Below are 14,788 nucleotides of genomic sequence, written 5' to 3' on the forward strand. Positions count from 1 at the left end.
AAAAATTTCACCATCCACAGTCACATGTTGTTCGAAGTCTGCATTTCTTGTTCTGAGCTGCAATAAAAGATATACTCCACTGAAAAAGACTTACTCCCTATTATCTTCTTTTGTTTTACTGTGGGAAGGTTATTTCACAGAATAAAGCCCGTGATTGCTAAATGTGGTGCTGTTTCTTGTATTTTCAAATGATCCGCTTTGGGAAAATCGAAAGTGCTACATCAATTAGGAGCAAAAACTGTTTGCATTCCCCCACCATAACGAATTACTTGGTATAATAAAGGACTACTACTGATTGATTTCACCACAAGGAACTATCCACAATAAAACATCTGTACAAGGCGAAAACATGTGGTCACTTGAAAGTAATCATAGTCATTTGCATTCAAGGACAAGCTATACAGTGACGTTTGAAATTTATAATGCAGCTAACTTGCCATATTTCCAGAGGGATTACTGAAAAGTACATAAGTACATGTTAGAAGCATCAAATATTCTCCACTACCCACATAATAACGAATTATTTTATAACTTATAACACAGCTAACAATAGATTTATTTTCTGTAAATTTCGTTAGAAGATAAATACACATCCAGTAAACGTTGTTGCCTAACCAAATAAGGAAAGCAATAAATCAAAATACTGTAACAGAGCTATAATGAAAAATATTGGTAGAAAGTAATAATGTGCAACTGTTTGTTTTATCCAAGAAACAGTTGCGTACTTTTTTTTATCTCTGTATCACCTTAGTAACGCTGATGACGAAAGCTTGAGCGTCAATTATCACTCCGTGTGGCACCGTGATGATGTGCAAAATTCAAACGAATGCAGTAACACATTATATAATCAATATGAAGGCTGTTTGTTTTTGCAGTCATAATTACAAAAAGTCATATGTTATAGCACATTTTTGCTATTTTCGTGTTAATTAATAGTTTTAAAGAAAACACTTGTTTATGAATATTGAGGGTTTCGATTTTGTAAATTAAGTAGAAATTAGAGGATTAATTAGTTTTTTTCAGGGAGACTTAGGGTTAAAAATTTAGGCTTACAGGACCGTACCAAGACGGTTAATTGATTTTTGTAACTGTAATCATTTTGCATTAATTTTATACTCACTTTAATTGCTGGACAGTATCATACGGAAGGTTCTATGTATCATATTGAGGTAAATTTCTCTTATTCTTCTACAAATATTCAGGTATTAGAGAATAGAGAAATTTTAATTTTAAAATAAAGAATTAAAATAGCAAAATTTCACAACACACCTTGTTTGTTTTGATATTTCCAGTAAATTCTTCTACAACAAATTTTGTTTCCCTTTGATTTGGCTGTTGTACAATTGAATATCTAACTTGTCCATTATAACCTTTGTCCAAATCTATGGCTTTAACCTAAAAATAGAAAAACCCAAAAATGGCTGAATTATGATACAAATAAATATTGAAATGGTATTAAAATATTTCATAAGTGTTGTAGCTCAGGTATTACAGACTTCCACAAATTAATGTGAATGTTGTTAAAATCTTCGAATTGGGATTTAAATCAATACATAAAATTCCAGTGCACAGTAGCACTGTAATGAACTACTCTGTCATCTACTAAGTAATTGTAGCACAAGCTCTTGTTAACAGGGGAGACTGCTTCTACAGGGATGGGATACACTTAAATAGAAAGGGTGCAAGAATATTTGCTGATGCTATTGAGGCATTATTGGGTGGGTCGGAAAACTGCTAGCTCGGGGTGGGATACAAGGACTAATAGATTAACAGTAGCCACTGGCACATGTGAAAGTGATTCTTGCACTGCTTCTACCGGAATGAGCGCAACCTGGAAAACAAGATGCAGGGTATTCCAGAGACTGCTGGGAGTCATTGCGGTACAAGTAAACACATGGGTTGTGTTAGGGTAGGTAAGAATAGGAACAGGTGCAAGTATACTTGCATGTACACCAATGCTAGGAGTTTGGTAAATAAAATTAATGAATTTGAGGTATTGCTCAAAACATCAAAGGCATATATTGTTGGGATATCAGAGACGTGGTGTCACACAGATATAAGGAATTCAGAACTGGAATTTAGGGAGTACAATGTGTACAGGAAGGATAGAAAGGGAGGAGAGGTTATGCTATTAGTTAAGAAACACAAAATCCAAGGAAGTGAAGTCGACATCGCTGGACAGTGCAGTGTCGAGTCAGTTTGGTGGGACATAAGCACTGGGAGATCAAAATTGAGAGTAGGAGTGTGTTATAGGCCTAATGATTCTGATGAGTATAATAAGAAACTGTACAGGGCAATACAGTGGGCCAGTAAATCAGAGTCTTATAATGGGGGATTTTAATTTCCCACATATTGACTGGAATTTGTGGGTTGGTCACACACACAAGCAAGGCTTTTGTGCATTTATTGGATGATTATTGTCTACATCGGCATGTTCGGGAGGCAACTACTTGATCTGATTATCGGTAGTGTTTCTTCATGCATTAAGAATCTGCAGATAAAGGAACCACTAGGTGGCAGTGATCACAGAGTGCTGAAATGCGATTTACCCAAAGAGTTAATTCCATCAGGGGTAAAGGGAAGGGTTTTTGCTTTCGTAAAGGTGACTACGGTGGTCAGAGACAGTGTTTAAATCCTATACGGTGGGACCAACAGCAAATTCAAAATGGGAAGCATTCAAAGAATTTATCTTGGAAGCTACTAGGCTTTACATACCAACTAAGAAATATTGTTCAAGGTTTAGGCCTAAATGGATGTCAGATGAACTGAGACATATGGCAGAGAATAAAAATGCATGGGATACATATAAGTTAATGGGTGACATGGAAGCCTATGACAGATATAAGCTGGTCTGTAACCAAGTCACAAAGGAGATTAGGCAGGCAAAGGCAGATTATGAGAAATCTTTGGCAAAGGATGCAAAGAAAAACAGCAAAGAATTCTTTACCTATGTAAACTCTAGAAGGAAAGGGATGAATCAGATTGGTCCACTGAATATTGATGGTTCAACTGTTGATGATCCTGCTCAGGTGGCTAACAAACTAAATGAGTATTTTGCATCTATATTCACACATGAGGAGTTATTCAGGGAGAGGAATGCCAGAGGTGAATTAAACTCTGGCAGTGAGCTAGATGATTTTGTAATAACTGAAAGGAAAGTGGAAGAGAAATTGAAGATAAACATAAAAAAGACACCCAGGGTGGATGGGATCTATCCAATTATATTAAAGGAGGCAGCAAAGGAAGTAAGCAAACCCTTGGCCATAATTTTGAGAGCTTCTTTGGACTCAGGGGAGGTACCCATGGACTGGAGATGTGCAAATGTGACCCCAATTCACAAAGGAGGATCAAAGGGCAACAACTAATTATAGACCCGTTAGTTTAACTTCTGTTCCAGGAAAATTAATGGTGGCACTGGTTAAAGAAGCACTGCAGGATCATCTAGACAAGACTTCAGTTATAGCTCAGACACAGCATAGTTTTCTTAAGGGAAAGTCTTGCCTGACCAATTTTACTGGATACTATGATGTAGTCAGAAATTAACTGGATGCAGGGAATAACTTTGATATCATATATTTGGATCTTAGAAAGGCTTTTGATACTGTTGCACATGGAAGACCGTTGAACAAATTGGAGCAGTGTGGCATTGGAGGTAAATTGCTGCTATGGATAAAGGGATGGTTGAGCGGGAGAAGACAGATTGGTAATCAATGGTCACTGCTCATTGTGGACTGTTATTAGTGGAGTCCCTCAGGATTCAGTGTTGGGTCCATTATTGTTTTCTGTATTTATAAATGATATTGATGATGGTATATCAAGCTTAATGTCCAAGTTTGCAGATGATACAAAGGTTGGAAGAGTTGTTAAGGACACTGACAGTATGCTGCTACAACAGGATCTAGAAAAGTTGAGCAGATGAGCTGAGAGGTGGCAAATGAAGTTTAACATTGACAAATGTAAAGTGATACATATAGGAAGCAGTAACCCCAGAGCAACGTATCAATTCTGTGGTACTACACTGACAGTGGAAGAGAACAAAAAGGACCTGGGGGTATTTGTGCAGGCAGATATGAAGTTTTCTGAGCAGTGTAGACAGTCTGCAAGAGTAGCTCATGGTGTCTTGTCAATGATATACAGGAATTTTTCTAGCAGGGATAAGGAGGTGATTATCCCCTGTAAGGCCACACCTTGAGTATTGTATACAGGTCTGGAGGCCTCATTTTAAGAAGGATGTAAAGCTTTTGGAACGAGTACAGAGAAGGGCAACAAGATTAGTGAATGGAACAAAGTGTTGCTCTTACAAAGAAAGGCTTAAGTTTTGCAAATTACAGTGTCTGAAGACTGGGCACCTAATGCTGATTGAAGTGTACAAAGCCTTGAATAATTTGAGCATGTTCAATGCTGATGGGATTCTTCCTCTTGCTCAGAATAATCACCTGAGAGGGCATAAATTCAAATTGAGGAAAGACATGCAGGATAGATGTGCAGAAGTTTGCTTTTAGCCAGTGGGTAGTTGGTTGGTGCAACAGACTTTCATCCCTTGTTGTGGAAGTTGATAGCCTAAATAAATTTAAGGCTGAGCTGGACAGGTATTTGGAACAAACAGAGGGGTTAAATAGGAGAGTGTTTTTTTTTTTTTTTTTTTTTTTGGCTGATTTTACATAAGATTGCTCTCTTGCATCAATATGCCTCTACTAATGCTAAATGAAGTTTATTTGCAAAAGCATGTTGTTTAATAACTTCGTTTATCAATCAAGAAGGGAGGTGTAATAGAGAAGGAAAGATAAATACGGTCAGAAGCAACAGACTATTAAAAGAATTTGTGGTTTGATGCGTAAATTAGACTCAAGAAAACAAGATATGGTCCCCAAAACAAATTTTCATATAGGTACCAATATTCAATCCTCAATTTCACAACATACTTGTTTATCATGTTTATAATTTATTTTTATCAGAATTAATAAAAGTTGTCACTAGATATAACAGGGGAAAAAAAGAAGAAAAAATTGCATTTCAATAATAATTATTATTAACATTAATATACAAACAGAATTTAAAAAAAAAAAACAGTTTTGAAACAAAGAAAACTCTGGTCTGACAGAGCAGGCAGCACTGTCACAATCCAGGGTGCTGCCTCTGATAAGCTAATATATCACACAAAGAACAGTAGTTAATATCATACAAAGAACAGTAGCAGATAATGATCAAGAATGAAGAGTAAGAATATTTATTAGAGATTTAAGTAACAAAGCACAAAATGACAATTATCTACAAAGATATTTCAACTAGGAAAGAAAAACCTAACAATAATGGTAAAGGGCTCACAGAATGCTGTGCAAGCCCAGCACTCCAAATTACGAGCACAGTATTTCAGCTACCAAGCATATATACTTTTGCATCTTCAGCAATAATTACAGTATACCCTCCTTAATTCAATATTGGATTATTTGCAAATGTAATGTATTTCTAAGTTGCTACCGTTTCATGGCCTGAAATATTGGGTTCTGAATGTATTTAATATGTATTATTCAAAACATATCTAAAACGAAGGTTGCAATCTGGATTGGGTTCCATGACTTGTGAAAAGCTTGTCTAATTTGAAAAGACTTTCCTGTGGTTGCAAAAACCAACCACAGGAAAACACTGCTATTATGAAATCAAACAGAACTGTAATGAAAATCTGCTAGTGTACTGTGCAGTGCAGTGCAGTATAACTATATAGTACACCTTTAAATTTTACATTACTATTGACTTCTCCAAGCACTGTGTGCAGAATCACTGAGAATTCACAAAACTCATGTTACCAGATGCATATATACCAATGAGCCAAAACATTATGACCAGCGATTTGTTATGCAAATTGAAGCAACTGCAGGTGAACTACGGAGTGTGCACAGGTCAGGACATGGTATAAAAAACACCTGATACTGAGCTCTGTTGATCAGCATTACTCTTGTTCTTCAGATGGGAAAGGCAGCAGACTTAAGCGAGTTCGACAAAGGCCAAATTGTAATGGCCAGATGACTGGGTCAGAGCATATTCGAAACGGCACGGCTGGTGGAATGCTCACAGTCAGCTGTGGTTGGTATGTACTGAAAGTGGTCCGAGGGGGTAAAACCCACGATCCCCCGCACAGTGTTTTGCCTGCACACGGCTCATTGATGCTCGAGGTGAGCGAAGGCTCTCCCGGATGGTACATGGCAACAGAAGGGCAACTGTGGTGCAATTCACCGGTAATTGGAATGCTGGTGAAGGGAGTAATGTGTCACAATACACAGTGCATCGAACCCTGCTGAAAATGGGGCTGCATAGACACAGGCCGCTCAGAGTGGCCATACTAACCACGGTTCACTGACAGCGCCTACAATGGGCATGTGAGCATCGAAACTGGACCTTGAGTGATTGGAAGAAGGTTGTCTGGTCTGATGAATCATGATTCCTGTTGCACCATGTGGACGGCCGGGTACTTGTGCGTTGTTTACCTGGGGAAGTGATGGCACCTGGATGCACTGTGGGACAAAAACAAGCCAGTAGCGGCTGTCATGCATTGGGCAATATTCTGCTGGGATACCCTGGACCCAGTCATCCATGTGTCGGGCACTCTGATGTATACCACCTACCTAAACATCATTGCTGACCAGGTACACCCTTTCATGGCAATGGTCTTCCCCTCTGACAGTGCCATCATTCAGCAGGATAATGTGCCATGCCACACTGTTTGGATTGTTCGAGACTGGTTTGCAGAACATGAGGAAGACTTCCAGGTATTGCCCTAACCTCCAAATTCCCCAGACATTAATCCCATTGAGCATCTGTGGTTTGTGTTGGAACAGCAACTCCGATCTGCAGCGTCTCAACCACGGAGCTTACAAGAGTTAAAGGATCTGCTGGTTATGTGTCAGTACAGATAAAACAAGACACATTTTGAAATTTTTAGCATTCATGCCTCATCGGGTATGAGCTGTTTTGGCTGCACATGGAGGACCAAATCATATTAGGTAGGTGGTCATAATGTTTTGGCTCATCAGTGTATAATCCACTTTGTTTACACTGCTGAAAAATAAAAAATAAACAAACACACTGACTGCTAACAATATAAAATATGATTCCCAATGCAGATGCTATGCAAGTCACTGTGTGTGCTCAATTCAAGAGACAAACAATGACAATGAAAGTGTTCTTAAAAAAAAAAAAAAAAAAAAAAAAAAATTACAATTGAAGGGTGTAAAAATTAAGCATTCCTCTTAAGGAATTCACAATAAGGTATGGAAAATCTTTTTAAATTTCTCACATGTAAAAACCTTTATGTGCAAGAAATTTAAAAAGAAAAAAGATTTCGCAAAATTTTAAAAATCCTGTGATACTTTTCTGAATTCTCTCAAAGTTCAAACAGTTTCATTTTTCCTCCCAAAATAGACATACAGCTTGGTGTATGTGTATTACAAGCAGTGTGTTAAAATATTTGCTATGATCTTCAGTATGCATAGCTGTATATACCTTCTAAGGACAGTATCCATATTTTGGTATATTATTTGCTGTTTACTTACTTGTATGCCACACACAAAAAAAAAAAAATTACATTTCTCTCTTCACGCACTTCCACTCATTCAGTGAACTTCAAAATACAGTGCTACCTACTATTGATAATTACAGCTATTAATCTGATCACAGCAAGCTTGCGTGCAACTAATAGCCAGTTTGATGCTAGTTTTGAGCAGCTAAGGAAAGAGAGGGCCCAGTGTGCTAGTACTGCTGGAAAAAAATGTACACTTGAATACAGTTGTGAAATTTTATCTTGGTTGTGTAGAATAAAATCTATTTTTTGTGTATCTTATTTATGTCATTATTTCGTTATTTCTGTATATCATTATTTACAGAAGTGATTAACCATGAAGCGTTTTCAAGAGCTTTTCTCATGTTTTCAATACTATTTTACTACTTTTCTGAGCCAAGTTAAAAGAACAAAAGATATAAAACTTTTATCACATACATCCACATTCAAACTGAAAGTCTTAAGGTCCTGAAAACCACTTTATTTGTTATACATTTGTTAAGAAAATATTATACACAGTGTGTAATATTTAAGTAGCTTTCAATGTTAATCTTCTCCATAAATAGCAACTTACTTAAATGCATAAAAAATAAAGACAATTCCATATAACAAGGTATAATTTTGCAAATGTAATCAAAACATTTTGTTTTAAAGCTGCAGTTAGACAGTGGGCATTTTCTGTCTGCTTCTCAGCTGTTCTAAAGAATTAGGCTGTTACCAGCTCACATGGTGTATTAGTGGGAGAAGTTTGTACTTAGTTTTGAAGTTTACTGAAAGTAATAATGCAAAAAATCTACCCATTTTAGAATGAATTCCAAGTATTATCCCATGGATGAACCCCCTCCAATCTATTATGTACAATTATACATAATAAACAACATAATGCTTATTTCAACATATTTTGGCTGTATGACTAGTAAAGGTAGAAAAAACTAAACTTAGTAATCTTGTTATGTACAAGGAATTTATTGAACTTCTCATCTTGAATAAATTAATGCATTAATTCTCTATTTACAAAAGACTACCAACAACAAAACTAAAAACTAATTTGAATAAGAATTATGAAAATTCTGCAGTGTTAATAATGGTATCCAACAATTTCTTGATTAATTAATACCAGCATGTTCTAAACATTTACTTCAAACAAGTTTAAATCAAAACAGACTTATTTTGGTTCCCTGAACTTCAAAAATTGACCAGGTTTTACTGCAGAATCAAAAATAAAAGCAAATAATAATTAGCAAATATAGCTAATTATTAGCAAAAATAATTAGCAAATAAGAGTTTGAAATTTTTCGTATTTGTAAACCACCAGTAAATGTAGAAACCATCTCAAAAGAAGGAATATTTGTATTCCTAATGCTGACTGATGAAGAATGGCTGGGAAAAATTTAGTGGAAGAAAAGAATTATAAGAGAAGCTCTGTAAACACAGGAAATTAAGAATTCCTTATGGAATTCTTAATTAAATGGAATATAGAGAAAACCACAAGGTTCAGACATGGATGAAAGAGACTAAGGAAAATATTTGGGAAAGATGTGGGAAAATAAATACTGAGAAAATAAAGAAATTTTTTGGTGTTTAGTCAGAATCCCAAAACAGCAGAAAATGGGGTAAATTTCAGATAATATTTCTGTTATAGAGGTAGAAAAGGTTATGTTGCATATGGAAAGGAAGCAAGTGTAGATAAGTTAGAACTGATATGCTTAAAGCGTCAGAAAAAAATAATGTCATGATCACGTCACTCCATGTGGCGCCCACACCACATGGAGGAACGCCGCCCATCTATGTTACCAGGCAGTACTAGGTGGTAGATGACTCTCATCAACCGGTGAAATACCACCACTTTGCTTATTGGAGGCTTGAAGTGGTGGAACCCATGTTTAGTCTCTAGAACTAACTTCTGGTCAACCCTTCCCAATCTCTTCCACCATGCAGTATGATTGATGACTTTTGAGGTTATGATGAACGCCGTGGCGAGATCCAATATTCCTTACATTTCGAGGGCACAGCTCTAAAATGGTGTTCGCAGGCTGGCCGCTAGTTAGTACACTGGACCGAACCTATTGGTAACTCTCTAGGAGGCTTCTGGATCAGCTAGTGTATAATCTTGCTACCTCTACTCTGCCAGATAGTGACTGGAGGGAGTCCGAGTAGTGTTTATGCGGGGAGCATTGTCGAGGCCACTTTATGTCAAGGATCTGGGTATATTCTTACCACGTGTACGCCATATCCAAAAATTTCATTACTTCATACAACATGTCCCACCCACTTTTTCTTACTATTGAATACACCATGAATTGTCAAACTACTAGAGCAAGCTTATCTGCGAAACGATCTAAACCTCCCAAGCACTTCCTAATTCATTTCACAAATATACGTGGTCTCAATTCTAATCTCAACGATGTCCATTTCCACTTGCAGTCTGCCAAACCCCATGTACTTTTTCTGACAGAATCTCAGTTATTGGTTGATTCAACTGCTCATCTCAGATGCCCAAATTATTCGCTGTATGATTCCTTTCGCCTTAAAGGTGGTACTTGTGCATTTGTCCATTCTGATATTCCCTGTCAGAGACTTGGCAATTTGGAATCTCCTCTCTTTGATCTTCTCTGGCTTAAAATCTCTCTACCTCATTGTGTCAAATTCATCTGTTGTCTCTACCATTCTCCCAACTCCACTAATCACTTGGGGCTCTTTGACTTCCTCTCTTTGCAACTTGACTTTCTCCAGTCCAACTTTCCTAACGGTGAGGTAATTTTCCTTAGTGATTTTGATGTTCACAACTCCAGCTGGCTTCCGTTTTCTAGTCACGCCGACCCAGCAGGTCGAGATGCTGAGGCTTTTGCAATTACTAATGACCTAGCACAGATTGTTCATTTACCTACAAGAATACTGGACAATCCTAATCATACAGCCAATACGCTTGATCTTTTTCTCACAAACAACCCTTCTAAGTACACGGTCAAAGTGAGAGGTCCTTTAGGCATTTCAGATCACAACTTGGTGATTGTCTCTTCTCCAATGGAACCTTTATCTCATGGCTATTCCCAACCTCGTGTTGTTCGGCATTACAAGAATGCAAAATGGGATGACCTGCGAGACTTCTTTTCTTCTTTTCCTTGGTCGGATTACTGATTCAAAACTTCTGATGTCAATGTTTGCTCAGATCGTGTCAGTGAAATTATTCTTCCAGGAATGGAATCCTTTATCCCACACTGCACTTTAAAATCTCGTCCTTTATCTAAACTTTGGTTTTCCAATAAATGTGCTAAGGCTGTTCAAGAGAAGAATGTTGCATATCGTAATTGGTTTCTTTCTAATTCTTCAGTTTCATTTTCTGCCTACACCAAAGCTCGCAACAATTGTAAAGCAGTTATTAATCAGTCCAAACTAGAGTTTGAACAGGCTAAGAGTAGAAAACTTGCTTCTTGCCCTAATGGTAGCTGAGCATTCTGGTCTCTTGCCAAAGCTATTGGCCGCAACTTTTGCCCATCTCTGCTTCCACTTCTGTCCAAACCAGATGGTCTGTTGTCACTTCAGCAAAGGATAAAGCTGACCTGCTAACATCCCATTTTTCTTCCAGCTCATGTATTAATGATCTTGGTAAAACACCTCCCACCGTTCCCAACACGCTCCATTCAATGCCTCCTGTGGTCTTTCGTCAAAAGGATATCAGAAGGATTTTGATGAATCTTGATGCTAAGATCGAGATTCATCAAAATCCTGATGGTATTTCTCCACTTGTTCTCAAAACCTGTGCTCCTGAACTTACTCCTATTCTTTGCAGCCTTTTTTTCACTTTCTTATTCCAAAGGTGTTTTTCTTCTGCTTGGAAATTTGCTCATATCCAGCCAGTTCCTAAAAAGGGTGACAAATCCCTCCCATCCAATTACTTCTACTCTTTCTAAAGTAATGGAGAAATCAATTAACCGCCAACTCTTAAACTACCTAGAAACCTTCCGTCTGATCAACGATAGCCAGTATGGATTCCGTCAGTGTCGATCCATCGGTGATATTCTGGCTTATGTTACCCATTTATGGACGAATTCAATGGAAAGGTTCGGCGAAACACAAGTAGTTGCTCTTGACATCTCAAAGGCTTTTGATCGTGTTTGGCATAAAGGTCTTCTAAACGAGCTTCCATCTTATGGTTTTCCAACTGTTTTTAGTAATTTGTTATCCAGTTTTCTCTCTGATCACTCACTGAAAGTGATGGTAGATGGCTCTCTGTCTTCTAACTTCTCCACTAATGCCGGTGTCCCCCAAGGTTCAGTTCTTTCCTCCACTCTTTTCTCTCTTGTATATTAATGACCTTCTTCCATTGACTGGAAATCCTATCCGTAGTTTTGCTGATGATAGCACATTGCATTCCACTTTCCATTTTGAGAAACCTTGTCCTGCTCAATCAGCTTCAACTTCTCGAAAATCTGCTACCAATTCCTTAAATACCGATCTTCAGGTAATTCTTAGTTGATTTCAACCCTTCTAAAACTCAGTCTTGTCTTATATCTCGCAAAAAGGATTCTTCTGCTACTATGCTTATCTTTAGTGACACTCTTGATTTCTAGGCAAAATGATATATCTCTTTTGGGGATTACCCTGACTTCTAATCTCTTGGCACAAGCACATTACAAATATTGCCTCCTCTGCATCTAAAAAACTTGGTTTTCTCTTTCGCTCTCAGCGTTACTTTTCTTCCAAACAGCTGTTCACTCTGTAGAAATCGCAAGTCCGCCCTGCCATGGAATATTGTTCCCACATCTGGGGTGGTGCCCCCCAAAACCTCTCTCAGGCTTCTTGATTCCATTCAGAAGAGGGCAGTTAGGTTAATTAATGATTCATCTCTAACAGAGTCTCTGCACTCGCTTTCTCATAAATGTACTGTTTCTGCTGCATGCCTCTTCTGCAGACACTTCCATGGGCACCGTTCTTCTGAATTGGCTTCTATAATTCCCGCTCTCTCTTTCAAAACAGTCCGAACACGTGCCGCCACCAGCCAACATCCATTTACTGTCCAACTTCAAACTCACAGAACCAACTTTTCATCTTCCTCATTTATTCATTCAACTGCCGTTTTCTGGAACAACCTTCCTTCATACGTATTTCCTGAAAATTACAATCTAGAGAAGTTCAAGTCCAATGTCAACAAATATCTTCTTTCGTCTTCTCAACCTCCAACCCAAGCACGGTACTAAGTACTATAGGTTCTAATACCTCTCGTGTTTGGGGTTCACATAAAAAAAAAAAAAAAAAAAAACATTGAGCTTCTGAATAACAACTCTGAGAAGACAGTAGTGTGGCATTAATCGTATCAATATATAAAGTGGAAATAAAGCTGAGTGCAAAAATTATCTATGCAATTATCTTAGAGAAGTGTACTACTGAATTTAATCTTGGGAAAAAAACTAACATTTTAGGCCAAACAGAGAATGTCACATCAAATATTCAAAATATTAAAAATATTCAAAACATGAATTATAAACAAAAAAAAAAAAAAAAGTCAAGAATATAACAAGAATCTGGAATTAATCTTTAAAAAGATTATATACAAAGTACCTAGAAATCTATCCCAATTTTCAGAAAATTATGACATCATGGATAACAGTTAAAGGGTAATAAAAAGTTTGTATGCAAAGGGCAAATTTGGATTGAACATTGAAAGAAGCAATGGAAAATAGTTTCAAGTTATAAAGCACGGTGCTGTTACATGGTATGATCACAAGTTCCTTGGTATAAGATAAATATTGTACATTTTCATGGAGCTTCTTAGTCAATTCATGGAGCTTCTTAGGAGCTTGGTAAATAAATTTGATGAATTTGAGGTATTGCTCAAAGCTTAAAAGGCAGATATTGTTCGGATATCAGAGACGTGGTGTCACACAGATATAAGGAAGGCAGAACTGGAATTTGGGGAGTACAACGTCTACAGAAAGGATAGACAGGATAGGAAGGGAGGAGGGGCTATGCTATTAGTAAAGAAACACATAAAATCCAAGGAAGTAAAGCCAGTCGACATCGATGGACAGTGCAGTGTCGAGTCAGTTTGGTGTGACATTGGGAGATCAAAATTGAGAGTAGGAGTGTGCTATAGGCCTAATGACTCTGATGAGTATAATAAGAAACTGTACAGGGAAATAGAGTGGGCCAGTACATCAGAGAGTCTTGTAAAGGGGGATTTTAATTTCCCAGATATTGACTAGAATTTGTGGTTTGGTCACTCACACACTAGCACGGCTTTTGTGGATTAATTGGATGATTATTTTCTACATCAGCATGTTCGGGAGGCAACTAGAGGGAGTAATACTCTTGATTTGATTATCAGCAGTGATTCTTCATGCATTAAGAATCTGCAGATAAAGGAACCACTAGGTGGCAGTGATCACAGTGTGCTGAAGTGAGATTTACTCAAAGAGGTAACTACCATCAGGGGTAAAGGGAAGGGTTATTGCTTTCGTAAAGACGACTATATGGTCTGAGACAGTATTTAAATTCTATACAGTGGGACCAACTGAAGATGTTACCAACAGCAAATTCAAAATGGGAAGCATTCAAAGAACTTATCTTGGAAGCTACTAGGCTTTAAGTACCAACTAAGAAATATTGTTCAAGGTTTAGGCCTAAATGGATGTCAGATGAACTAATGAGACATATGACAGAGAAGAAAAATGCATGGGATACATATAAATTAACACGTGGCACAGAAACCTATGATAGATACAAGTTGATCTGTAACCAAGTTACAAAGGAGGTTAGGCAGGCAAAGGCAGATTACGAGAAATCTTTGGCAAGGGATGCAAAGAAAAACAGCAAAGAGTTCTTTACTTAAGTAAACTCTAGAAGGAAGGGGATGAATCAGATTGGTCCACTTGATATCGATGGGTCAACTGTTGATGACCCTGCTCAGGTAGCTAACAAACTAAATGAATATTTTGCATCGACATTCACACATGAGGAGTTATTCAGCGAGGGGAATGCCAGAGGTGTATTCAACTCTGGAAGTAAGCTAGAGAATCTTGTAATAACTGAGAGTAAAGTGGAGGAGAAATTGTTGAAGTTAAACATAAAAAATTCACCTGGGGCAGATGGAATCTATCTAGTTATAATGAAGGAGGCAGCAAGAGAAGTAAGCAAATCCTAAGCCATAATTATGAGAGCATCCTTACAGTCAGGGGAGGTCCCCATGGACTGGAGATGTGCAATGTATCTCCAATTCACAAAGGGGGATTCAAAGGG

General features: G+C 37.6%; 1 protein-coding gene across 1 annotated transcript in view; it reads right to left on the minus strand.

Moving 5' to 3' along the window:
* Positions 1-14,788, minus strand: part of LOC150082844 (neural-cadherin-like) — a 500,869-nt gene that overhangs the window by 381,111 nt on the left and 104,970 nt on the right. Inside the window, exon 9 of the mRNA XM_090377625.1 lies at positions 1,270-1,395. Coding sequence (XP_090233751.1) covers positions 1,270-1,395 — 126 coding nt within the window. The remainder of the gene's footprint in view (positions 1-1,269; positions 1,396-14,788) is intronic.

The sequence above is a fragment of the Mastigoproctus giganteus genome, chromosome 7, assembly GCF_048544385.1.
Source record: "Mastigoproctus giganteus isolate SK-2022 chromosome 7, ASM4854438v1, whole genome shotgun sequence".
NCBI classification, from domain to species: Eukaryota; Metazoa; Arthropoda; class Arachnida; order Uropygi; family Thelyphonidae; genus Mastigoproctus; species Mastigoproctus giganteus.